The 27183-nt window shown below is 55.3% G+C and overlaps 1 protein-coding gene across 2 annotated transcripts in view; it reads right to left on the bottom strand.

Annotated features, from left to right (window-relative positions):
* Positions 1-599: 599 nt before the first annotated feature.
* Positions 600-27183, bottom strand: part of Pacsin1 (protein kinase C and casein kinase substrate in neurons 1) — a 41317-nt gene continuing 14733 nt past the window's right edge. The window contains exons 1-10 of one of the 2 annotated variants that reach the window (XM_075979665.1): positions 19436-19653; positions 10485-10599; positions 9515-9671; positions 8212-8447; positions 7511-7666; positions 6638-6813; positions 4788-4908; positions 4565-4692; positions 3692-3879; positions 600-3360 (exon numbers count right to left, since the gene is read on the bottom strand). In XM_075979665.1, coding sequence (XP_075835780.1) covers positions 3251-3360; positions 3692-3879; positions 4565-4692; positions 4788-4908; positions 6638-6813; positions 7511-7666; positions 8212-8447; positions 9515-9671; positions 10485-10538 — 1326 coding nt within the window. In that variant the 5' untranslated portion in view covers positions 10539-10599; positions 19436-19653 and the 3' untranslated portion in view covers positions 600-3250. Of the gene's footprint in view, positions 3361-3691; positions 3880-4564; positions 4693-4787; positions 4909-6637; positions 6814-7510; positions 7667-8211; positions 8448-9514; positions 9672-10484; positions 10600-19435; positions 19654-27183 lie in introns of those variants that run through there. The other variant, XM_075979664.1, reaches the window with a different exon arrangement.

The raw sequence follows: 27183 nt of genomic DNA, 5'->3' as shown, positions 1-27183 counted from the left end.
GGCTCTGTTAGACCACCAGGGTCAGAAGGGCCTCTTGATTCCTACCCACAGACTGGCAGGGGAAGGCGTGGGTCTCAGAAAAGACCCCGCTGAGATGCCAGCAGGCATCAGAGCTCTAGGATGGCTCCCGGAGGGCCGAGCTCTAGTCCTGCCAGGGCGGATGCCCCCAGGAGGCCTCCTACACTACATGTTCACAGCAGGCAAGCAGCAGGAGAGCAAGGAGACCCTGTGTCGCTCCGCGGGAGGCCCCAGTCAGGACTATTGAGAGTTCTGTTTTAAAACCCAAGACTGTCTGAAGATCGAGTTCCTTGAACCATGGATCGGCTAGTCATTTACTGGCTGATTGTTCTGCCTGGTACGGAAACCACCTCACACGACAGACGAGAACCAACGGGCCATACCTCCAACCTTAGAGCCACGAGTTTGGGACTTTAAATGCCCAGGTCTACTGGTCAGTGCTGTCACCCTTCACCTCGTATCTGAGGCCAGAGCCTCAGTGACCTCCCTAGACCCTCAGCTGCCCGGCACTTAGCCTTGCACAGGGCCACCTCCCCCAGGACAGACATCATCATCACAGAGACTCAGAAGACAAGGCAGGGTGATAGAATTCTGGTTTTATCCACAGTCATACAGTCACAACTGATATATATATATATTTGTATTTATATACCTTTAAATTACACAATCATGTACAAAACATTGCTGAGACCACAGCACTTCTCGGAGTTTCACAAGTGTCGGAACTAATGGAGTCAGGAAGCCTAGGGCGGCAGACGCAGTGGCGGCGGCGGGCGGTGGGGCAGCCTCGGCTCCTCCCTGGAACCAGGCTGCAGGATGGTGGTTTAACTGGGGACGAAACACATCACTGACCGAGCCCTGCAGGGTCCCGTGCAGCATCAATGGGGCCCTTGGGGAGTACAGGAGGGGTGTGGACACAGCGAGGGTATGTGTGCCCCGACACCAGTCATGACAGGTGGGGCCAGGCTCAGGGCTCTAGGGATTTCCAGGGACCCTCTAGCACTGGGGTGCTGAGGAGCTTGAGGACCAAGTCTGGTCACAGATGGGGTCGTTGAAGGTGGTTGTTCATAAGGGAGAGAGAGAGATTTTCCAGTCCCTGCCCACGACTGGGCAGCTAGTGTGCTGGGGGGCGGGGGCAGGCCTGGGGTCTAGTCAGGGCCACAGCCCCTTTCCAGATGCTGGGAAGCCGCTAGCGCAGAGGGGGAGCCCAGGCCCCAAGGTGCAGACATGGCGGCTTCTTGCCTTTCTAGGGTGGAGGATTCCTGCCAGCCGGGGAGGCAGGAAGAGCTATGGAAAAAGGAAGGTTCCGAATCCTGCTTCAGGTCCTGAGGGGCCCAGCATCCAACCTTGGCTGAAGCAGAAGTCCCTAGGGCAAACGGTGACAAGGGAGAGGATGCTGGCAGCCCTAGGATGCCACGCTCATGGTCCTGAGGAAGGACTGACCCCCATAGGCCCCTGCCACCGCCCTAACCACGAGAAGAGGGTCAGAGCCCCAATGCCTGGGTCCAAGACAGTGTCAGAAGTAGCTCAAGGGTCCTAGAGAACATAAGGATGCATGCTCTTTCCCCGGAGGCCCCAAAGCCACCCGATCCGGGAGGCGGAGGGTGTCAGTGGCTCAGAGGCCTAGTAGATACTGGCTGTGAGCATGGGACTCCTCAGGTCCTTGTTCCCAAAGTTTCGGATAAACAGACTCTGCCCATTCTCCCCTCTGGGGTGTTATCCAGCCTGTCTGCTTCCCACGCCACCCAAAGGAGAGCTGCCACCCGCTTTCCACCCACAAGGCCCTGTGTCCCTTCCCACCACCCAGAGTCCTTTAATGGAGACTCAGGCTTAGAGAAATTGGGGGAGGTGGCTGCCAGCATTCAGGGGGTAATGTTGGAAAACCAAAAGGGACAGAAAGATAGGGTGACCATCCAGAGCTCCTTTCTCATGCCAGCCTGGGCTGCTGGCTTCCCCATACAGGGCCAGGCTGGATGCTCCCCTGAGCCCACGGGTCTCCCCAGTTGAGAGGGGACCTGGATCCTCCCCTAAGCCCACGGGTCTCCCCAGTCTAGAGGGGACCTGGATGCTCCCCTGAGCCCGTGTCTCCCAGGTTGGCCAGGTGACAGAAACAAGAAAAGGGAGGTTGAGAGCCTTGCGTACTGGCTTCACAAAGGCCGATGCTGACACAGAGAAGGGTGGGGCATTTCTGGATGGCCATGAAGGACGGGGGACGGATGCCCAATGCCTTTTCCCCAGAGAACGGGAGAAGGCTGCTACTGTTGCTGGCTTTGCCCTGGGCTTGGGTGAGGGGGACTTTGCCCAGTGTCAAGGCCTCCGGAGAGGGCAGGGCCTCTGCTAGCTGCAGAGTGGCTCTGGGGATCCTCTGACCACAGGCCCAGACAAGGTTTTCATCCCTCAAAATGGGTCTGGCACTGGGAGGTTGGCACAGCCTGGATAGGATCTGCTCTTCCCCTCACTCTCCCGTGTGCCAGGGACACCATCACTTCCTCTAGCTCTGGAGAGCCCTGGAAGCTCCACAGATAAGGGTGATCAAAAGATCAGGACTGGGAGAACAGCACCCCCAGGGCAGAGTGGAAGACTACAGATTGGGAGGCCTCCTTCTTGGGATGTGGAGGAGGGTAGTAAGCTGGGCGGTGGTGGCGCACGCCTTTAATCCCATAACTCGGGAGGCAGAGGCAGGTGGATCTCTGTGAGTTCGAGGTCAGCCTGGTCTACAAAGTGAGTTCCAGGACAGCCAGGGCTACACGGAGAAACCCTGTCTTGAAAAACCAAAAACCAAAAAATAAATAAACAAATAAATAAATAAAAAAGAAGGGGGTAGTGGTAGAAGTTGGGAGGGGGGAGCGGGGGAAGGAGGAAGAGGTGAAGAAGCCAGGCTCAGGTGACAAGGGCAGCTGCTGGCAGCCCGAGGTGGGGCAGGGGAGCAAAGCAGGGTAGAAGGATCCAGAAGGTATCCCTCAGGGCTCAGGAGACTCTTTGGTGGACTCTGTAGAGCAGATGTGACATTGGGCTAAATCCCTTGTCCACGCTGGGGCCGTTGTCCTAAGCCCCACCACCCTGGCCTCCATCCAGGTAGGCCGCAAATGCTGTCTCTGCATTTCTTTTGTTCTGTTTGACTTTTAAAAAAATAAAAGCTTGATCGGAAAATATGTCTGGAACTCTATGGCGAGGGGAGGGAGAGGGTGGGAGCGGTGGACAAGGAGCGAGAGGACTTGGATGGGCAGGGTAGCTAGATGGCCTCAACGTAGTTGGCAGGATAGAGGCCCAGCTGCCCGCTGTCAAGCCGCCCGCGGCACCAGCCCTGCTCATCTTCTTCTCCCAGCTTGGTGAGCTCGTCTCCTGGGGAGGGGGACACGAGGGCACCTTGTTATGATGGACAGGCACTCAGTCCGAACTGTCCCTTAGCCCAAAACTGTTCAATGAACCCTCCAGGGCGCTCCAACTGAATTACCTGGACTCCAATTCGGGGCTACACCTCACTCGAAAACCAAGTGCTGCCCCGGACCCACTTCAGCCAGCACCCGAGTCTCGGCCCCATCCTCCATGCCTAAACCTCTGCCCTGGCCCCCTTACCTGCCAACCCTTGAAACACCTGTCTCCAAGCCTTGCACTGCCCAATCCAAGCCCAGTCTTCTCTGCTAGCCCCGCCCCCTCAGCCCTGCTCGCTTACCCGCCTTGAAGCTGAGTTCGTCCTGTTCCTGGCCGTCGTAGTCGTAGAGGGCCCGCACACGTACCCCTTTGGCGTCATCCTCGAAGGGGTTGGCGCCGCCATTGGCCTCATTGCCCCCGAAGGGGTTCCCACTCTCATCGTCTGACCACTCGGCGGCGTACGGTTGGCCTCGGTCATAGCTGCTAACACTGGGGTGCAAATGGAGGTCCCGATCAGCGGCTTTGACCCCATCCTATCAATACTCTCTCCTAACCAGAGCTTGGGTCCAAATTCTACCGAGGCTGGGGCAGAGACTGGATGCACGGGGCGGGGTCAGAGCCAATGACCCTCTGACAACTTGAACCTTGTGCCTTAGTATTTCAGCTCCTGAGGGAGGAAGTGCTGCAGAGGACCTCGAGACTGTCTGACCCTGTGACCCTGTGAAAGAGGCACCATCCCTAAATGGATACCAGCTAAGATCTGGAGTGGAGAACCTTCTCTTGGACATGTTACCTCGTCGCTCAAGACAGGGTTTCTCTGTAGCTTTGGAGCCTGCCCTGGAACTCGCTCTGTATACCAGGCTGGCTTCGAACTCACAGAGATCCGCCTGCTTCTGCCTCCCGAGTGCTGGGACTCAAGGCGTGCGCCACCACCGCCCGGCAAAATGCACACATTTACACATTCCCCGGCTGGTCAGAGGCTTGAATCCATTGATGTGGGAGCCTAGAATACTGTGTACCTCACTCACAGCAGTCTTGAAGGGTCACCCATCTGCTTCTCAGTGGACACATGGCAGCTATGGTCTGGGGTAATTTCTTGTCTTCTTGGATAAAATGTATCTGTCGCAGTATGTTGGTCTCCCTCCTACCCAGGAACTCCATGGAAGGTACTCACCTGCCGCGGTCCCCAGCCTGGGATGTGGACTCTACAGCCCCTGTGGCATTGCTCAGTGTGGCCCCCTCTGCCTTCTTAGGCGGTTTCTCCTTCTTGGCAGTGGTGTGGGGGAGGTCTGGGTTCCACTCCTGGGGGTGGAGAGAAGTCAAGCCAAGAGGTCTGAGCTGTCAGGACCCTCCTAACCTGCTAAGGATCCCCCCTTTGCCACGCTGCCCACTCTCACCTCAAACTGGGGCCAGTTCATGGGCATTCCAGGGCCACTGGTGCTGCGGAACCACCTGAGGTCCTCCTGGGCATCGGCGCCCCTGATGGCCTGCTCCAGTTCTCGGTAGACGTGGGTGTAGCTGTGCAGGAGAGGGCCACAGGGTTCCCACCTCATTCAGAGGCTAGGGCGCTAGGCACATCCCAGCCAGGAAGCAGAAGCATCCCCTCTATTTGCATTTATCTATTTTACATGTGTGTGTGTTTTGCCTGCATGAATGTGTTTGCGCCATGTGTATCCCTGGTGTTCTCGGAGGCCAGAAGAGAGCATTGGATTCCCTGCAGCTGAAGTCAGGGTGTCTGTGGATTCCCTGGAGCTGAAGTAGTGGTATCTGTGGATTCCCTGGAGCTGAAGTAGTGGTGTCTGTGGATTCCCTGGAGCTGAAGTCGGGGTATCTGTGGATTCCCTGGAGCTGAAGTAGGGGTGTCTGTGGATTCCCTGGAGCTGAAGTCAGGGTGTCTGTGGATTCCCTGGAGCTGAAATCAGGGTGTCTGTGGATTCCCTGCAGCTGAAGTCAGGGTGTCTGTGAACTACCAAGCAGGTGTTGGGAATCTCAGTGCTTTGCTGCTGAGCGGCGTCTCCAGACCTTTAACTTGTATTTTTGTTTGTTTTAGTTGTTCGAGACAGGGTTTCTCTGTGTAGCTCTGGCTGTCCTGGAACTCACTCTGTAGACCAGGCTAGCCTCAACCGCACAGAGATAGGTGAGTGCACCTACCTCTGTCTCTCGAGAGCTGGGATTAAAGGTGTGTGCTGCTACTACCTAGCTTTTAACTTTTTTTTTTAAGATTAATTTATTTATTATGTATACAACATTCTGCCTCCATGTATGCCCGCACGCCAGAGGAGGGCGCCAGATCTCATTACAGATGGTTGTGAGCCACCATGTGGTTGCTGGGAATTGAACTCAGGACCTCTGGAAGAGCAGCCAGTGCTCTTAACCACTGAGCCATCTCTTCAGCCCCCGCTTTTAACTTTTTTTAACGTTTTTTTTTTTCCCCTGAAACTTTTGTTTTGAGACAGAGTCTTTTTATGTAGCCTTGGCTAGCTTTGAACTCATAGAGATCTGCTTGCTGCTTCCCAAGAGCTGGGGATTAAAGGTGTTCAGCAAGATATTTTTTTTAAATATTTATTTATTATGTATATAGTGTTCTGGGCACCAGATCCCATTATAGTTGGGTGTGAGCCACCATGTGGTTGCTGGGAATTGAACTCAGGACCTCCGGAACAGCAGTCAGTTCTCTTAACCTCTGAGCCATCTCTCCAGCCCCATCAAGATATTTTTTAAGAGACTTATTTTTATTTATGTGTCTGTGAGTGGATACCACATGTGTCTATGGCCTGGAGGCCAAAGGTGGGGCCACCACAAGGGGGTGCTGGGAACCCAACTCTGTAGGAGCATCAAGTGCACCAGTTGAGTCTCCAGCCCAAGATTTATTTATCCTTTAGTTTTATATGTGTGTGCCTGTGCCTCTGACTGCAAGTGTCCCCAGAGGCCAGAAGGCGGCAGAACCTCTGTCACTGGAGTCACAGGCAGTTGTGAGCTACCCGATGTGGGTTCCAGGAACAGAGCTCAGGTCTTCCCTTTAGCCCCAGCCAAATGCTTCCTGGGAGCAGCTCTGGCTCTCTCAGCCCCAGTGGCCTGACCATGGCCATGCACGGACACCCAGGATCGTGTTTCTGGGGTAACTAGAGAGCACCACCCCACCCCTACAACAGCTGCATCTGCAGACTCCCCCAATACCCCCCTGCAAGTCCCCCTGCCCTCGCCTCCCATCACCAGACCTGGAACTGAGCGGGCCATGCACAGGTACCTGCTGTTCTCCGCTAGATTGAGGTGCCGTTTGATATCCAGCAGGACTTCCTTGAGGAAGACCAGGCGCTTCTCCTCAAACTGCTGGCACTGCTCGAACACCTGCTCCATGCCCTCCATGTACTGGGGTGTGGTTTTGCCCACATCCTCCAGCACCTTCTCATACTTCTCCTGAGTCTGTGGGTACCAGGGCGGAGGATGGGGTGAGGCATTATGAGGCCTGCAGCTCCCAGCTGCCACCCTCAGGCCCACCCCCATTCCCACAGGAGCCCTTTGCACATCCTCCCCACAGGGACCTTCTGCAGTCCTCCCCACAGGGACCTTCTGCAGTCCTCCCCACAGGGACCTTCTGCAGTCCTCCCCACAGATATCTTCTGCAGTCCTCCCCACAGGGACCTTCTGCAGTCCTCCCCACAGATATCTTCTGCAGTCCTCCCCACAGGGACCTTCTGCAGTCCTCCCCACAGATATCTTCTGCAGTCCTCCCCACAGGGACCTTCTGCAGTCCTCCCCACAGATATCTTCTGCAGTCCTCCCCACAGGGACCTTCTGCAGTCCTCCCCACAGGGACCTTCTGCAGTCCTCCCCACAGATATCTTCTGCAGTCCTCCCCACAGGTATCTTCTGCAGTCCTCCCCACAGATATCTTCTGCAGTCCTCCCTATAGGGACCTTCTGCAGTCCTCCCCACAGGGACCTTCTGCAGTCCTCCCCACAGGGACCTTCTGCAGTCCTCCCCATAGGGACCCTTTGCACGTCCTCCCCACAGGTACCTTCTGCACGTCCTCCCTATAGGGACCTTCTGCAGTCCTCCCCACAGGGACCTTCTGCAGTCCTCCCCATAGGGACCCTTTGCACGTCCTCCCCACAGGTACCTTCTGCACGTCCTGCCTGCACTTGTCCACTTTGTCCAGAAGTTTCTTCTGCTGCTCAGGGGTGACCGACTGCTCCGTCTTACTGTTCATCTCCCGAGTCATGGCCAGCTTCTCCTCTTTGCAAGCCAGATGATAGGCCTTCTTGGCCGCCTCCAGCTGTGGGGAGAAGGCCAGGGTGGGTGTGCACGTGGTCACCCCTCACCAATACCTGACTGCCCATCCCCCGACACTGTGGAGCAGCCCTTTTAAGAGGCAAGCGGCTGCTGGCTCTGGCTACGAGGCTTTGCCCAATGCCCTCATCTGCAGGACACGGCTCACAGTCTCTGCAGACATGTCCAGCATGGGATCTGTGGAGCCATCTGGCTGTGTGCTAGGGGAAGCACACTGGGACTAGAGACCCCATGTGGACAGTTCTTTCTGCAGATGTTGTTGTCCTGTGAGTGCCCTCCCTCTCCACAGATGCCCTCCTGTGACATGCCACCCCTGAGCTGGCCCCTGTGAGTGCCCTCCCTCTCCACAGATGCCCTCCTGTGACATGCCACCCCTGAGCTGGCCCCTGTGAGTGCCCTCCCTCTCCACAGATGCCCTCCTGTGACATGCCACCCCTGAGCTGGCCCCTGTGAGTGCCCTCCCTCTCCACAGATGCCCTCCTGTGACGTGCCACCCCTGAGCTGCCCCCCCATCCCGCCTGTCTGAGGCACCTCCTTCATCTTCTTGGCCCAGGGCTTCTGGGCCTTGCGGAAGCCATCCTCTGCCTCCTTGGTCTCCTTGAAGCCACCCATGATCTGCTTGTGGTAGGCGTCCTTCTGCCAGTTCTTGACCTTCTCCAGGTCCTCGTTCAGCAGGCTGTTCTTCACCTCCTGGTGCAGCTCGCTCACCTTATCTGCCTCCGTCATCATGGCACCCCAGGCCCGCTCCAGACTGCCATACTGCGGACCTGGGGGAAAGTCAGGGAGCTAAGGGACCCCAGCACACAATGCCCACAGTCCTCTGATGCTTCCCCTCTTCCAGGGGCAACAGAAACCCCTTCCCACACTGTCCCCAAACTTTTATCCATCCTCTTTTTTTATTTTCTAAGTTGTTGACTTTTTGAGACAGGGTTTCTCTGTATAGTCCTGGCTGTCCTGGAACTCGCTCTGTAGACCAGGCTGGGCTCGAACTCACAGAGACCCACCCACCTCTGCTTCCGGAGTGCTGGGATCAAAGGCGTGCGCCTTTCTGAGCTTTATAAACTCCCTGATTATGACAGCTGAAGGATGGTGGCCCGAGCAACTGGTGTTCTTCGATATTTGGAGAGTTTGGGAATGGGGGTCAGGGTGCTAGTGCTAACTTCCCAAAAACAGTTCAGAAAAAAACGTGCATGCTAACGGAGGAAAAGCCTGGGGCAGATCTCAAGTTTATGGCCAGCCTGGGCTGCAGAGGGAGTTCTAGATTCTCTAGGTGTGAGGGTTACAGTCTGTCTAAAGAAACAAGAGAGAGGTTGGGGGCGGGGAGAGACAGGGAGAGAGAGGGAGAGAGGGGGAGAGAGAGAGGAAGGGAGGGAGGGAGGGAGGGAGGGAGGGAGAGAGAGAGAGAGAGAGAGAGAGAGAGAGAGAGAGAGAGAGAGAGAAGCTAGGCATGGCCAGCTACACCTGGAATCTTCAATTTAGGAAGGGGAGGAAGAAACATCAGATTTCAGGGTCATTCTCAGCCACACAGAGGGTTGGAGGTCAGCCTGGGCTACATAAGATTCTGTCTCAAAATGAAACAGAAAGCTACAGTGAAATGTTATTGTTAGCGGTGAAGCTGGCTCTGAGTAGACAGGGTTTCTCTGCACTATAAATGTGACTTTTTGGGACGTTTCTTTCAAAAGAAAAATTGATGATTGTGTGTGTGTGTTCATTCTCGAGTTGTACAAAGTAGGAGAATAAAGGGGCACCCTGATTGTGAAAAGCCCTGTGGCTGGGATGCTGGTGCACTGGGGTCCCGCCCTGGGGCACCCGCTAGAGCCCGGGGGTGGGGCACCTTTCTCGATGAGCTGACGCCAGCGCTTGGCCCAGTCGGTGAGCTGCTGCGCATAGGCTTTCTCGATCTTGGCGCGCTCCTGCACGCAGCTCATGAGGTCGTTGCACAGGCGGTGGCCATCGTCAATGCGTTTCACCGTCCGCTTGTAGTTCCCCACCTGGCGGCAGAGCAGCTAGTGACCGGGAGCCCCTGTGATCCTGGCCCTGGCCTGCAGGGGGCGCAGCGCCTCCTGCCATCCACCTCGCAGAGTCCGGGAACTCCACGTCAGACCACACGGTCTCCACCTACCCACCTCCTCCAAAACCTCCTCACTGCCATAAAAAGCAGAAGGGGTTTTATATAATTTGGACTTGGGCTGGAATGAATTATTCATTTTGGTCTTGTAAGCTAAATCTATTATATTTATACGAGTCATATAAGCGCGAGCGGAGCTACTGTTTCTTGACACAATATTATGTTTTGTGGACATCTCATTAAGCACTTATTAATCTAGGCCCGCCAGTTTGCTTTTTGGTTCCAAAGCCAAAAGCAATATATATATATTTTTTTTCCTCCAAGGCTCAAATACTCTCAGAAGCCCCTGAAATGCTGGCTTATAGTCTTGCCTCTGCCTCTGTGAGGTTGTTGAGTCCCTGGGCTCACTCAGCTCTCCGGTTCAGAAGTCCACCCTCTGCCCACCATGCAGGGGGTAGAGCGGGAACAGCTAGGTAGGCTATGAGAACTGTAAAGTACAGCAGACGCTGGTGGGAAGGGCTGGGCATTGTCCACTCAGGAGGGACCTGGTCCCAGAGTGTGAGCTGCTACAGGCAGCGTCCAGGGAGCAACCACAGGCCATGACTCTTACCCTACTTTCAAGGCCTCAGCTGCCTGTTGGACACTGGGGATTCTGAAGAGGCCCAAGGAATTGGGGAGCAAGGCTGAGGTCATGGATTGAGTCTGGGTACAGACAAGAGCCTAGACTTCCGCTCACCTCCCAGAAGCTGTCTGTGACCTCGTCCGAGGCTTCATCGTAGGAGCCAGACATGGCGTAGCCGGAAGGAGCCAGGCAGGTGCGGATGGGCAGTCAGGGACTTCGCGCTCACAAGCTGCAAGGGATAGGGCCACAGAGATGAGGGAAGAGGTCCATGTCCTAGTCCTGGCCCAGAGATGAGCCTCAAACTGGGATGGCGGCCTCCTGGAAGGGCTTCCCATGCCGAGGATAACCCCAGGATTCAGTCTGTAGTTTCTGGTGCGTGGTCTCCATGCCTGCTCCTTCCTTCCCAGGATTCTGCTGACAGCCTCTCCTCAAAAGCCATCTCCCTGAGGAAGCCCTCCCTTCCAGCTTATACAAGCCTTCCTCACTTACCAGGGAGCGCCAGTTGGTTTCCTAGCTGGTGCCCCCCTCTCCTCAGTACCGCCTGACCCAGCTGGACCCCGACACTAGATCCTGGATTCCCCTGGCCCCAACACAGAGCCTCTGGTCTTGTCCCCTGGAGTCCCAGCTTCTGTCATGACAGGAGATCTTTCTCCCACTTATATCCCGAGCTAAGGGTTCCCCCAATTTTTCCAGTTGGACCCTGCCCATCTTCTTTTGGCTGCCCAAGTCCTGCCTCGACAGCCCCATTAGCTGTCTGTAGTCTCCCGCACACGGCTGAGCACGTGGTTCTCCGGCCCTGGGGGTCACACTGTCATCTACACAATATCCCGGGCCTGTGTCTGCCCCGGATCTGTCATCAGCATCACAGCTGCCCAATCTAGGCCAGGCTCTGCCCCGGGGGCCGAGGGCACACCCCTCCCCTCCCGGGCCTCACTGTCACCCAGCTGAGAATCGTTCAATGATCAGGAAACAAGCCACAGAGGGCCAAGGGCTTAGCCTTCAAAGAGGCAGCCACGGCTCCTGGGCATTTCCTTGTCTGTGCAATGCAGCTATGGGCTTGAACCCTGACCAGTGAGGTCTCTGGGTGAGGGTTGACCAGCTCTGCAAGCTTCAGCTCCACCTGGGAGAGGCCACTGTCCCTCAGGCTCAAGGCAAGTGGCACCAAGACATGAGGATCCTGGGTGAAGGATGCCCCTCCCCCAGCCCCGTCTCTCTCCTTCTGGGTCTGGTGCCCCATTCCTGGGATGATCCAGTATGGCCTCCTTGTGGCACCTGGGACTGAAGATCAGAATTGCCACAAGCCTCTTGGCCTCTGTAACGGGGGATGGGGCGGTACTGTCATGGCCTGGTCTCACAGGATGGATTCTCCCCCGCCACGTATTGGCTAGGAATTCCCATTCAGAGCACAAGCCAAACAACCACAAGCTGGTTCAGTGCAACGGGGCGGGTCAACAAAGGCTGGGGGTGACCCAAGTCCATGCTGCTGGGGCACTGGCTAAGGGAATGACAGAGCAGACTTGCAGCCTGCACCCATCCCAAGCCACACAGGCCAAGTGATGCGACACCACGCAGAACGGCCTGGCTGGAAAATACACACACACACACATACACACACGCACACACACACAATATATATATATATACATACATACATACATGGGACTGTTTTATATAAAAGGGACTATTTTAGAAAGACCACAGAGCAAAATGGGAAGGGTGGTCAGCCTCAGAAAAGCGTGGGACTGGGAGCCGGGTGGAACGGGTCTCTCACACTGGGATCACCTGAGCCTCTCACGCTTCTGCTTGTGGATAAACTGAATTTCTTTTTGTTATATATTTTATGGTCTATTTAACTTTATTTTATATGCATTGGTGTGAAGGTGTCAGATCCCCTGCAACTGGATCTTCAGACAGTTGTGGGTGCTGGGAATTGAACCCGGGTCCTCTGGAAGAGCAGCCAGTGCTCTTAACCACGGAACCATCTCTCCAGTCCCCCTGAATTTCTTTTAAATCATGTGCATGATTTTAAGGATCTCTGTGGAAGCATTCTCTTCGTTTACGGTTGGCGTAGGAGTGCCCAGCCCGCTGTGGGCAGGACCACCCTGGGCAGGTGGCCCTGGGCCCCATGAGAAAGCAGGACCAGCAAGTCTGTCAGCAGCGTCCCCGTGTTTCCTGCCTCTGCTCTTGTTGCCCTCCTTCAGCCACCAACAGTGATTGGGGTGTGTAAGTCAAATGAACCCTCTCCTCCCCAGCTGCTTTGGGTCGTGGTGTCTGTTACATTAACAGAAAGCCAACTAGGACGCGTGGTGACCAGGGGTCAGGTCCTCAGGTATGTGTGGGAGTACTTTACCCACTGAGCCGTCTCCCAGCCCACGAACTGTATTTCAGAAACAAAACTAAAGTGGGGTGTGTGTGCCTGTGTCTTTGCGTGTGTGTGTGCATGTCTGCATGTGTGTGCACGTGTGTGTCTGCATGTGTGTGCGTGCATGTGCATGCGTGCGTGGGGTGGGGGGAGTCTGGCTACTCTTCCAGAGGACCTGACGTCAATCCCAGCACCCACATGGTGGTTTACAACAAGCTAACTCCAGCCTCAGGGGATCCAATGCTCTTTTCTGGCCTCCACAGCCATTGTATACAATGTGGTATACAGATGCACATACAGGCCAAACACTTCTACACACAAAGTAAAAGAAATTTAAAAAAAAAAGTTGGGCTGGGCGGTGGTGGCACACATCTTTAACCCCAGCACTCAGAAGGCAGAGGCAGGTGGATCTCTGTGAGTTTGAGGCCAGCCTGGTCTACAGAGAGTTCCAGGACAGCTGGGGCTACACAGAGAAACGCTGTCTCAAAAAAAAAAAAAAAAAAAAGGTGTGGTAGGTGGTGGTACAAACCTTTAATACTAGCATTTAGGAGGCAGGAGCATCTCTCCGAGTTTGAGGTCTGTTTGGTCTACATAGGACATTCATGGCTACATAGTAAGACCCTGTCTCAATGACAACAAAACCAATTCACCCTGAGTAAGAATCTACGGCCTGGGAGCTTGGCTGAGGGTGTCCTCCCAGCATCAGCAGGGACAGTCTGACCAGGACCTGGAGTGTCAGGCCGAGAGCCCCACGGCTCCGACAGCAGGGCTTGCATGACCCTCCTGGGCTCCCAGCTGAGGTAGCATGTGGCACAAGAAAGGTCCAGTACCAACTTGCTCTGACTCTGGGCAGTTATGTGGTCCCTCTAGGCCTTGTTGGAAAATGACCTGACTTCAGAATTAGATGTGGGACTGGAAAGACGACCCAGAGGCTAGGAATGCTTGCTGCTCTTCCAGGGGACTGGAGTTTGGGTCCCAGCACCCACGTCAGGTGGCTCATAACCTCCTGTAAGTCCAGGCACCAGACCCACACACAAATATACACATGATTAAAAATAAAAAGTCTTAATTTATAAGAGAGAGAGAGAGAGAGAGAGAGAGAGAGAATGAATTAGTTGAGTTATCCAGCCCAGCCCAGAGCAGATTCTAGGCTGTGTGCGTTCCAGCCACTCCGGGTTGTACCCACATGGGATGTGCTTAGAAGGGAGGCAGGTTAGATGGTGGAAGAGGGGTGTCAAATGAGCCCCCAGTGCCACACACACACTCTCGCAGGCAGGAGGAGGTTCTCCTCCTACAAAAGGCCACGTGGAGCTGTTTCACATGGAGCTATTTCAGCGGTCAGGAAGTGGGTGTGACTGGCATCTGGCACTTCCTGTGTCACACCCAGCAGGCTCCTAGGCGAGGCAAAGGTCACCACATCCGGTTCCCTATAGCCGGTCATCATCAATATCAACAGGTGGCAATCACCAAGTCATGGGCTCAGGGGTGTCACTGTGAGGAGTCTGTCGGGGCCTGGGAAAGTATGACAGGGTGCCAGGGAACAGTCATTCCAAGGTGACCAGCTGCCCAGCAACTAACACTGCTTCAGGCCATGAGGGTCACGGCAACAGCCAGTAAGCACGGGTTTGCTTGTCCGTCCTGTGTCTGTACCCACTGGCTTGGAGGTGGAGCAAGGACCAAGCAGGTGGGAGACTCTAGGGGCCAACGCCCACTTGGCAGGTCTGAAGGGGCACACCCGGCTGGCGTGCATCCCTGGGCAGAGTGGAGGGGGCTCTGGTGGAGAGTGGAGTAGAGGGATGGACTCAGGGAAAGGAGCCTTCCCCCCAGGGTGCACAGGCTTCTACAGCCAGGGGTGGGGGGCAGAGGAAAGATAATACCGCTGGGGGCACTCCTGCCCAGCGACATGGGAACCCCTGCTTCCCCAGCCCCCTGATGCTGGGGTTGAGATATGTACCAGCAGCTCCCCACTTTCCTCTCTCTCAGCCTCACAGAAGCCTTCTTCTCCCCATCTCCTGGCTGCTGGTCTGTGTCTCTTGGGAACTCTAACTAGCAGTCCCTGAAGGGAAAGAGCACCTAGGATTGGGAGCCCAGAGTCCTGCTCCAAGTCCACTTTCTTTATTATATAGCATGTATTATTGTTGCTGCTGGCAGGCCTTACGTAGCCCAGGCTGCCTCACATGCCTTATGTAGCCCAGGCTGCCTCACATTCACTATATAGTAGATGATGATCTTGAGTTTTTGATGCCCCTGCCTCCACCTCCCCAGTGATAGGGTCACTGGGCTACCATGCCCAGTGTACACTGAACAGGACTTCTGCGTGCTGACAAGAGCCCCAGCCACTGCTGTAAAAGTGGTGATGACATCAATGCTGGCGGGCACCAGCTCATATTCACTGAGTGTCCACTCTGGGCTAGGTACCGGTCTACATGCTTTACGTGTACCTCATCTACATGTAAAGACGGAGAAACTGAGGCACGAGGCAGATAAGATGGCACAGCCAGGGCCACGAAGGTGGTGAATGGCGGAATTGGGTCCAACCCTGGCTACAGATAAAGACCCCACCTCTCTTCGGGTCCCAGGAGAAGAGGAAGAAGCCAGATGAGAGCATGGGGTGTGGGTGTGTGCAAGCGGGCAGAGAGGTGAAGTAGCAGGCCTAGGTCATACAGCACGCAAGGCACCCTGGGCTGGCTGGGTCCTCCTCTGTCCCTGCTCCCAGGTGTCCAGCCCACCACTGCAATGTCCTCAGACTCCTGGGTCAGTCAGAGCAGCCTCAAGTTCCACACACGCCCACTGGCTCCCAGCTCTCTTCTCCCTTAGAAATGGTCAGAGCAAGACAGGCAGTGGTGGCGCACACCTTTAGTCCCAGCATTGGGGGCAGAGGCAGGTGGATCTCTGTGAGTTTGAGGCCAGTGTGGTCTACAAATAGAGTTCCAGGACAGCCATGGCTACACAGAGAAACCCTGTCTAGAAACAACAACAACAACAAAGAAATGGGCAAGGCAGACAAGCCTCTGTTGGGATGCCATGCAGTACAAAGAAGTGGGCTTAGCGGTGAGGTGCTGTGTTGTCCCGCACATCCCTCCCCACCCCACCCCTCCTCCAGTCCAGCCTCCTCTGGCCGCGCTTCCTCAAGCCTGCTGACCCTGGTCACTCACACAGAACTCTCCCAGTCCACTGTCTCCTCACACCCCTCCTACAGTGAGGGTTCAGGACCCCACCCTGGCTTTGCAGCACACTGGCCCCCAGGGCCATGGAGGACTGAAGACTGGGTTCAAATCACAGCGCTGCCACTTCTCAGTGGTGGGACCTCAGCTACCTGAGCCTCAATTTTCTCACTTGAGGAGCCGAGGGAGTGCATACCACCTATCCTGGGGCAGAAGGAGAATGGGTCACCAGCACAGTGGGCAGAGGCAGGCCGGCCTTGCTCTACGGTCAACACCGCTGAGTCAGCCAACGGCTGGCGCTCCTCCTGAACTGCTGGGTTCATCTCGGACGCCGGGTCCTGGTGAGAAGCCGGGCCTGGGCATGTGTCGTGGCGCACCCCTGTTCTCCCAGCAGGCAGTGGTGCAGGCAGGAGAATCAGCCTTCCCTATACGGCTAATTTAAAGCAGCTTGACCTACATGATACCACGTCTCGGATAAAACAAACAAATGCATTTGACCCTATTTCATATGCCTGCAGGTCCCCAGGGGACTTCTCTTCGAAATGATGGCTTCACAGATGCTGGCCCCTAAAGGAGACAGCAGGTAGAATTCCTGTCTCACCTGTGCTGCAGGGCACCAGGGAGACCCAGGGCCCAGGGGGCGCTACTGAGCAACCAGAAGCTTCATGGACTCCAGAAGGGGTTAGAGGGCAGAGCCTCAGAGGGCACCCTCTGACCTGCTCTGGATTTTTCACCCCCAAACACAGTCCCACACTACTGTGGGACTACTCCCAGCCTGGTGAAGGACTCAGCATGTCCAGCCCCACAGATCTTCCCTGGGTGAGCTGTTGGGGGAGGCACGACATGTCCCCGCCACCTTAGGGCACACACATTCTGGTGAGATGGTGACAGTAAAGAAAGGCCAGGTCCCAGGGGCCTTGAACTGTCCAGCAGGAGTGAGGCTTGGCCTTCACCCCAGACTTTAGCTCCAAGTCTGCAGGGCAAGGGACCCAAGGGGCTCTACCTTCCCATCCTGTCTCAAGGCAAAGTGTGAGGGGTCTTAAGTGAGTACCCAAAGATGGGGAACAGAAGGGGGGCTGCGAGCACCGCCGTCTGCCCTCTGCTCTAGATTCACCCCCTTAGCCAGTGATCAAATGCCAGTACCCTCTCTAGGCACCAGTCTGTCCAGTCTGTCCTGAACCCATGCATCCAGGACAGCTTTGCGTAGAGCTATGCGGGCGTGGGTAACGCTCCTGGTAGGGACATGATGGGGTTTTCCCACAGTAGAGACCCCAGGTGACAGAAAGAAGGAGGGAGTGCTGGCAGGATGAAGTGTGGTGGGGGCAGTTGTGGCGGCTTCCTCTCCCAGCATTCCAGTCTCTCAGGGGAGTCACACCGCATCACGCTGCCCTCCCACTGCGGACATCAAATCCCAGAGCCCCCTGAAGCTCAGGAGTGCGCCAGCCCCTCCTGAGGCAGGGACCCTGGCTCTCAGAACAGAGGCAAGCTGCAGTAGGGAGCTCCGAGCCTGGGACGACATTCTAAGGGGCTGGACTGGCGAGACAGAGTAGGCCGCATGCTGACAAGTACTGTGGAGAAGGGTGGCATGGAGGGGGGCAGGGGACCACGGCCAGGGCCGGGAACTGTGCTATACAAAGACCCGAGGGAGGAGCATCCAGCCTGAGGGCCCAGCCAGCGCAAAGGCCCTGAGGTAGAACCACAGCATTTATGGTGGCAGCAGACTGAGCAGGGGTAGGACAGAGAGGTCTGGAAGGCATAGGGGCGCCAGGTGGAGGAGGCGGATGACTTGGGTCTTCCAGGCCAGGAGACCTGAAGTTTCCTCCCAGAGACAGAGGGAGAGCTGGGGTGAGGTCTGGCTTTTATCTCTAAGGTTTCCCTAGAAGACCTACAGTGGGGCAGGTACAGGGCCTCAGAGCTCCCCACTGGGGGGCACCTTGGAGAGGGGTCGCAGGTAGGGGGCAGAAGGTGGGTACAGAGTTCCTATTACTCTGAAGCCAGGGGGACTTCTAGTGGTGGGGTACAGCTGAGAGGAGAGGAGCAGTGACTTTAGAATTGGGGGCTGGGCAGCTGACATATTCATGGCCTGGATGGAGCCCAGTTCTCTCTCAGCTCCAGGTCTCTGAGTGCCAGGGCCTCCCGTGGGCTCTCTGTTGTGTGGGAGGAGCTCCTGGGGAAAATGGGGTCTCAGCCTGGCTGCAGATAATTGGGTATGGGTACTACACCCCACTATGTCTACTGACAATGAAATATATAGCAAACATCACATAAAAACTGCACCCTGTCAGGAACGGGGTGGGGGATGGGACCGACGAGGCAGGAAGGGGGAAGTGGAGGCCAGGCTATGGGCAGGCGGCAGGCACTGGTTAAAAGACCCTGTCTTCCAGAGATAACTAAGCCCTGCTGGGGGACCAAGGTGGCAGCTGATGACCCTGAAGTCAGTGGGCCTGGCTTCAGAGGGCAAAGCACATAGAGACCATTTCAAGGCTTCATGAGGGGGGGGGGGAGATGGAGCTGTGAGGGGAAGATCGGCACTCCCGACCCCCTCCTTGCCAGCCCACCTCTGCTCTCTCACCTCCCAGGCAGGCCCCTGCCTTCCAGGCACAAAACCTGTGCCCACACTCCCAGACTGTTCTTGACATTTGCAGAAATCAGCAATCCCATAACCTACAGGGGGCTTCCACCGTGCAGCCGGGCCTCTGAAAGAACTGGGGAAGGAGGGAGGCTCACAGGTCGTGCAGGACCAAGCAAAGAACTCAGTCAAATGGCCAGAGGGTGCTGGGTACGGAAGTGAGGCCCTAGCCTGAGGTAGGGTTTCCAGGCTACCTCTGCTCAGCTCCTCCCCAGCGCTCCACTCTGCCTCCTCCTCCTCCGGAGCAACAACGGTAGCTTTTCTGCAGTGTCCCTGCTACCCCAGTAGCAGTGAGCAGGTCCCCGGCAGCACCACTGCAGAGGGACAGAGAAGGCGGAGGAAGGCCACAAGCCACCCACCCCAACGTGGAAATCCCTGGCTGGCCGGTGGGCTGGGTCGAGAGCCCTTTGAGAGTTGCAGGGTCATCCCATCCTCCCCATCCCATCCCGAGCAGGGAGGGACTTATATGTCCTGACTTGGAGCCCAGGGTACAAGACCACCCAGGAGTCACCCCAGAGGTTCTGGCGTCAGACAGAGGTTTGGGACAAACGGCCAGAGACTAGCAGATCCCTGGCGGGATGGGGGATGGGGGTGGAGGGTGAGAACAAGCGCACTCCTTTCCACGCCTGGCCCCTCCCTGTCTGGCATGGACCTGGGGAGCGCCTGAGCCCATTGCCTCTGGGGAGTGGGGCAGCTCTACAAAGTCACACCTGTGGTGCAGACAGGGAGGGAGGTACAGAGGAGAGACAAGACGACAGACAGGAGACAGTCCCAATGCGACGCGGAGAGCAGGTCCCTGGACCCCCGAGCCCCTCGGACCTGCTCGTTTGCTAGCAGGTGCACCAGCAGGAAAGCAGGGGCGCTCGGTCCCCACGCTCCACGCAGACTTCTCCAGAACCCCATCGCCTACCTGAGCCCGGCTGGGCACCGAGCTGGGGACAGGTGAGCTCTTATTGCCCTGGCTGGGCCAGGCCAGGGCCGGAAGGGCTGCTTGGCCACCTGCTCCGTGATGGCAAGTGGGGCGGGGGCCTGGCGCCGGGCTCGGGGCTCCCTGTCCTCGGGGTCCCCTCCGGCGAGTTCTGGCTCGGGAGGCGACAGCGCCCGAACTGCAGGAGCCAGCTCCCTGCCCCCACGCGCCGGTCCTCCCCCCCACCTTCCCGACCCGCCTCCTTCCCCAGCCACCCACCGCCCGCTGCTCGTTTCTATGGCAACCGGGTAATGCTGCGCACAGATGTCCTCCTTGGGTGGACGGCAGGGGACGCCCTCTTTCTGCACCACGCCGCGGTGACCCGGGAACACTCCCGCATCTCGCATCTTGTTGTCTTTTCGCTGCCAGCACCCTCGGTCGCACAATCCCCCCCACCATCGGCCGCCAGTCTCCCCGCAGGGTATGCTGCGGCGCTCCTGCTCCATCCTTCACACCTCACCTCACGCTGAGCTGCTCGCCAAGACATTTCAGTCAGCTTGATCATCCCGGCTCAGTGACCAGACTGCCCCCCCCCCCAGTCCTGCCAGGTTGACTGTGAAACTCACACAACCTAGAATTCATACCCATTATACAGATTCATGCCTTTATATTCAAGACCGTCTCAAGCCTCACTGCGCAGACCCACAGAGATCTTCCTGCCTCTGCCGAGTGCTGGGTTAAGGGCGGTGCGCACCACCACACAGCCTTATTAAAAGCAAAGATTTTTCCCCCCCGAGACAGGGTTTCTCTGTGTAGCCCTGGCTGTCCTGGAACTCACTTTGTAGACCAGGCTGGCCTCGAACTCACAGAGACCTGCCTGCCTCTGCCTCCTAAGTACTGCGATTAAAGGTGTGCGCCACTACCATCCAGCAAAAGTAAGGATAGTTTTTTAATGCAGGTGTGTGCAGAGCCCAGTGGCCAATCCTCAGGAGCCTTGAGACAAGGTCCTCCACTGAACCTGGAGCTCACCCGTGGGCTGGCCATGGAACCCTGGCGTCCTCTTGTCTCCACCTCCCCAGGGTTGGGATTAAACACATATACCACTAAGTCGCTGGTTTTTATGTGGGTGCTGGGGATTTGAACTCAGGTCCTCAAGCTTTTGAGGCAAGCATTTCACTGACTGAGCCATTTCCACAACTCACAGATTTATTTATTTATTTGGTTGGTTGGTTTGGTTTTTAATTTTAGAAGACAGAGTTTCTCTATGTAGTCCTGGTTGTCTTGGAACTTACTCTGCAGAGCAGGCTGGCCTCACACTCAGAGAGTCATCTTTCTCTGCCTCTCAAGTGCTGGAATTAAAGGAAAGGGTCAGCATTCCCAGTTTGAAGATTTGTTTTATATCTTCTGCATGTAGCCTGCAGACCAGAAGAGGGCGCTATATCTCATTACGGATGGTTGTGAGCCATCATGTGGCTGCTGGAAATGGACCGCAGGTTAAGAGCAGCTAGTGTTCTTAACCACTGAGCCATCTCTCCAATCCTGCGTATGAATATTTTGCTGAGTCATCTCACTAGTCCTACACTTACTTGTGTGTGTGTGTGTGCGTGCGCGCGCGCACCCGCCGCGCATGCCTATGTGTGTGTATGTGCATGCATGTGCATGCCCACCCTATGCTACAGTGAACTGGGAATTAGAAGACAGCTTTCAGGAGATATGAGTTCTAGGGTTGAACTCAGGTGACCAGAGTTGGCTGCAAGTCCCCTTCCCCCTAAGTCATCTCGCTAGCACCCCCAAAAAGTCTCTTTAGTCTTCATTTGGGGGCAGGGTCTTGATAAATTGCGCAGTCGAGTCTGTCTTTGCCCTCGCTGCATAGCCCAGGTTGGACTTCAGCCTTCCATCCTCCTGAGGGCGGGGATCCCAGGGGTTGTCGGGTTAATGACAACCTCATCCACATCCATCACACAAGTCCCTCTCAGCCAGAACACTGCTGCCAGCCACAGACTGCTGGCCCAAGGTGGCAAGTCCCCTGTAAGCTAGAGGCCACCAGCCACCAGAAGGCTACAGAGCCCACTAGGAAATACGCTCTGAGACCAAGACATTTTCCCAAGGTGATAAAGTCAAGAAAGGGTTGGACTGGGATTGGAACCCTCTGCCAACAACCGTTATGATCTTTGCGACTGCGTTATGAAAGACTTAATTAGAAAACGTGGCAACAGTTACCCAAAGTCTATAGGGTTCATAACCAAGTTCAATCCTTATCTTCGGATCAAAAGCGAAACAGAAACGCTGTATCTGAAGGTGCGGACAGTCTAGTGGTGTCACAGGGCCTGAAAATGACCTTCGAGGTAACAGCTAGCCTTGGGGAAAGTCCACCATCAGTGTTCTCAGGCCTAGAGGGTGGAGGTGCTGAGTGCTCCAGGGTACAGGCTCTCTGGAGAGGGCCACGCTGGGGGATGGGAGAGATTGGGTGCTGGAGAAGCCCCTCTGCCCACCCACCAGCTCCCAAGCCAAGATCGTGTTTCTTCCAAAGAGAGGCTCCACCCAGGGACACAAAAGACAGCTGCCCACTCCCAGTGAGCTTGACCCAGCCCATCTGCTGCTGCCTGGCAGACCCAAGTCCTGCCTCCCCACACTGAGACACCAGACGGACCCTGTGGGAGAAGCAGACCCTCCTGTCATCTCTCCACGGAGAACATCCCTGCCACGACATCCCTACCATTAGCCCAGTCTAGCCCATCTACTGCTGGGAAGACCCCACCACTGCAGCTCTAGTTTGCTCATGACCTCAGCCGTTGTCCCCAACCCCTTGTAGAGATAGCATAGAGGAGGATAATGTTATACCTAGGACACAAAGCAGCTGCCCTCCTGCCCTTCCCCGCCATATCCACTTCCACCACCCCTGCTGTGTCTTCTTGCCCAGCACCCAAAACACTCACTGCCCCTGCCCCCACCCTGGCACAGTTATCCACGTGTTCCCCAGCACCAGGGCCAATGCAATCAGGGCTCATTAGCTGCTGCTTTGCATATCATTTGCATAATGTTCCCTTGACTGTCAAAATTCCAGAATCCTCCTCAACCCCTGAGCAGCTCTGCAGAAATACAACAGACAAAGCTCCACTGGTGTGGGGGGAGGGGCGTGGGTCTATGCAGGAGGCTGAACACTGGGCACGGGAAGCAAACAGACAGAAGCAGCATCCAGAGCCCCTCAGGCCCAAAGGAGGGCATCGGACGCCGACTGAGCAACTTGCTGAGTCCAGGCAGCAGCAGGCACAGGACTTCATAGGCATGGAAACTGAGTCTCAGAGCAGCTAAGGCTCCACCGCTCAAACTGTGGGCCCGAGGCTGAGGGGTGGTCAGTGGGAGAGCACGTGCACATGCGCACGCACAAGAGACGAGATCGTGGGGTGGGGGTGGTAGGGCACAGTCATCATCCGAATTACCCATCAAGACATGCAGGACTCTGGTCCCCACCCCACACGGAATCCATACTCCACAAGAGCCTGGCACTTTATGTGGGAGACCCGCTGTCCAACACGGCAGGACAATGAAGCAGGCACCAGCACTGCGCTGCGTCCGGATGAATCCCAGGCTACAAGTCAGGCAGTGGTGGCGCACACCTTTAGTCCCAGCACTCGGGAGGCAGAGACAGGAGAATCTCTGAGTTCAAGGCCAGCCTGGTCTACAAAGAGAATGCCTGGGCAGCCAAATAGTTCCTGAACACCTACTGTGTGTAGTACTAACCTGGGGCCAGGGTGGGGCACACAGTAGGTAACTAGCCAGACAGGACCCACAAGATCAAGGACCTTTCATGCCAAAAGGGGAGCTACACCACAATAAATAATGATGTAATTTCAAGTGCTAGTCTGTGTTATCAAGAAAATAATGTTGGGGGCTGGAGTGATGGCTCAGTGGTTAAGAGGTCGTGAGTTCAATTCCCAGCAACCACATGGTGGCTCACAACCATCTGTAATGAGATCTGGCGCCCTCTTCTGGCATGTGGGCATACATGGAGGCAGAATGTTGAATACACAATAAAGAAAGAAAGAAAGAAAGAAAGAAAGAAAGAAAGAAAGAAAGAAAGAAAGAAAGAAAGAAAATAATGTTAGCTATGAGGAAAGTGTGAGTGGGGGCCATGTTAGAGCTTGTGGTGCCGGTGTGTGTGTGTGTGACTCCGGGCCTTGCACGCACCAAGGAAGCACTCTACCATTGAGCTACACCCCAGGCTACAGCCGATCTTTGAAGAGGTGACATCTGAACAGACGGAAATAAAGGGAGAGAGGGAAACTGTGAAGGCTTGGAGGAAGAGTGTTTCTGGCAGAGGAGACAGGAAAGGCGAGGGCCATGAAGTGGGAGGGACCCAAAACTGGTGAGTGGGTGGATGGGTAAGTGTAGGGGTGGGCAGATAGGTGGGTGACTGGATGGATGGGTGGGAAGATGAATGTAGGGGCAGGCAGGTGGGTGGATGATGGATGAACAAACGGATGGATGGATGGGTGGATGGATGGGTGGGTGGATGGATAGGTAGATAGGTGGGCCAGGTGTGATGATGCACACCTTTAATATCTGCTCTGGTGAGGCAGAGGCAGGTGAATTCAAAGTCAGCCTGGCCTACATGATGAGTTCCAAACCAGGCAGGGTTATATACTAAGACCCTGTCTTAAAAAAAAAAAAATAGCAGGGCTGGAGCGATGGCTCAGAGGTTAAGAGCATTGCCTGCTCTTCCAAAGGTCCTGAGTTCAATTCCCAGCAACCACATGGTGGCGCACAACCATCTGTAATGAGGTCTGGTGCCCTCTTTTGACCTGCAGTCATACACACAGACAGAATATTGTATACATAATAAATAAATAAATATTTTTAAAAAATAGCAGATTGATGGCTAGGTGGATGGAGAATGATGGGTAAATAGCTAGATGGTGGGTGAGTAGATGCCTGGATGGCTAGATGCATGGGTCAGTGGGCAGGTAGACTGGTGGGGGCTGTGTGGATGGAGAGATGGATGATGGCTGGATGAGGGAACCAGTGTTTAGATGGATATATGGATGCAGAGGTGGGTGGGTGGATGGACATATAGATGGATGGATGGATGGATGGATGGATGGATGAATAGAGACATGGATGGCTGGATGGATCAGTGGACAAGGTAGATGAATATGTGGATGGGTGAATGGGATCCGTAGGTGGGTAGATCTATGTATGGATACATGGATGGATGGATGATGAATACATTGTTCAGTGGATGGGTAGAAGAGTAGATGGATGGGTGGATGGGTAGATGGGTGGATGGGTGGGTAGATGGGTGGGTGGGTGGAAGGATGGATGGGTGGGTGGAAGGATGGATGGATGGGTGGATGGATGGATGGGTGGGTGGAAGGATGGATGGGTGGGTGGAAGGATGGATGGATGGGTGGATGGATGGATGGGTGGGTGGAAGGATGGATGGGTGGGTGGAAGGATGGATGGATGGGTGGATGGATGGATGGGTGGGTGGATGGATGGATGGGTGGGTGGAAGGATGGATGGGTGGGTGGAAGGATGGATGGGTGGGTGGAAGGATGGATGGGTGGGTGGAAGGATGGATGGGTGGGTGGAAGGATGGGTGGGTGGGTGGAAGGATGGATGGGTGGGTGGAAGGATGGATGGATGAGTGGATGGATGGATGGGTGGGTGGAAGGATGGATGGGTGGGTGGAAGGATGGATGGATGGGTGGATGGATGGATGGGTGGGTGGAAGGATGGATGGGTGGGTGGAAGGATGGATGGGTGGGTGGAAGGATGGGTGGATGGATGGGTGGGTGGGTGGAAGGATGGATGGGTGGGTGGATGGATGGATGGATGGGTGGAAGGATGGATGGGTGGGTGGAAGGATGGATGGGTGGGTAGATGGGTGGGTGGGTGGGTGGGTGGAAGGATGGATGGGTGAGTGGATGGATGGATGGATGGGTGGAAGGATGGATGGATGGGTGGATGGATGGATGGGTGGGTGGAAGGATGGATGGGTGGGTGGAAGGATGGGTGGATGGATGGATGGGTGGGTAGATGGGTGGGTGGATGGATGGGTGGGTGGATGAATGGGTGGGTGGAAGGATGGGTGGATGGATGGATGGGTGGGTAGATGGGTGGGTGGACGGATGGATGGGTGGGTGGAAGGATGGGTGGATGGATGGGTGGGTGGATGGGTGGGTGGGTAGATGGGTGGGTGGGTGGAAGGATGGATGGGTGAATGGCTGGGTGGGTAGATGGATCAGTGGGTAGGTAGGTGGGTGGCAGGAAGAACTACCCAGACAGATAGCAACAAGGGCAGTGTAACAAGGAGGGAAGCAGGGCTTCAACACTATAGACTCTGTCAGTCACACTAAACATTCAAATTCCAACAACGGAAGGAAGCCTTTTTGTTAGCTCACTGGAAGGATTCAACAGCAAAACAAAGGTAACAGAGGGGGAAAACAGTAAACCTGAAGACAGAAAAATGGAAATTACTCAAAGCTCAGAAAATATTGTCTGAACAGCGGAGAGAAAATGGGTTGTGGGGAGTCGAAATGGATGGAGCCTCAAGAGACTGTGAGCATAACCAAAAAATCTAACGTGTACGTTGTCTGAGTCCAGAGAGAGGAAGGGTAGGAGCTAAGAAAGCGTTCAAAGAGAGGGCAGAAAACAAAGCCCCAAATAGATAAGAGCACAGACGCCGCCGAGCACCCCGCACGGTTCTGGAGAAGCAGACGACACGGTGAGAAAGGGACCTTGTCGAATGGAAAACGGACAATAGTGGTTCACGCGGATGACAGTGGGACTGTACAAGGGGCTGGAAGGGAAGACTGCCACCCGCCCACCTGCGGGTGACTCAGAGTAGGGTCTCAGTGAAGGACAGCCCCAGGAGAGCGGCTGGAGGAACAGGAGAGAAGGCTTGTGGGAGAGTCAGGAGGAGTAAAAATAGGGGGCAAGATGACAGGCGAGACTTCTCGGGAACTTTCTAGCTGTGAGCTGAAGTAACCGTTATCACGTTGTTATCACACTGTCTGCAAGCCTCTCACAGTAAGGGAGAGCCATCTAGATGAGCATGGAGGGCTTCAGACTCCATAGAGGGCTTCAGACTCCGGGTGGGTTTTCTATAATCTGCCTCAAAAGGTCGACGACGCCAAGGTGACAAAAAGTTAAATATTTTTTTATGTTTTTGTGTTTTTATTGGGATTTTTCCTGAGTAGGAGCTGCCACCATGAGGTATGCCTCCTGGTGTCATATTTATATTTTGGTTATATGGTGACATATAACCAAAAGGTTAAATATTAAAATGTACATTGAAGTCAGGTGTGGTGGAGCGCATCTTTAATCCCATTAATGAGAAGGCAGAGACAGGAGGATCTCTGAGTTCAAGGCCAGCCTGGTCTACATAGTGAGTTCTAAGACAGCCTGGTCTACATAGCGAGACCCTGTCTGAAACAAACAAGTCAGTTCCCAGATCATTAATTGATAACACAGCTGCGGCTGCCAACTGGACCTCCTGCACTAAGAAGTCAAAGGGACATCCCTAAGAGGTGCCACCAAAGCACACAAGGGTGGAGGGTGGCTCACCGGGTTGGAATGCTTGCCCAGCACACGTGAAGCCCTGGCTTCCATCTCCAGCACCCCATAAAGCAGACAGCGCTCAGGAGCTAGAGGCAGGAGGATCAGAAATCTAAGGTGATCCTTGGCTATACAGTGAGTCCAAGACCCTTTCGCTGGCTGGAGAGATGGCTCAGTGGTTAAAAGCATCA

The sequence above is a fragment of the Microtus pennsylvanicus genome, chromosome 7 (genome assembly GCF_037038515.1).
Source record: "Microtus pennsylvanicus isolate mMicPen1 chromosome 7, mMicPen1.hap1, whole genome shotgun sequence".
Taxonomy (NCBI): Eukaryota; Metazoa; Chordata; class Mammalia; order Rodentia; family Cricetidae; genus Microtus; species Microtus pennsylvanicus.
Note: the sequence above shows the minus strand (reverse complement) of the source record. Positions and strands in the feature narration are given on the sequence as shown.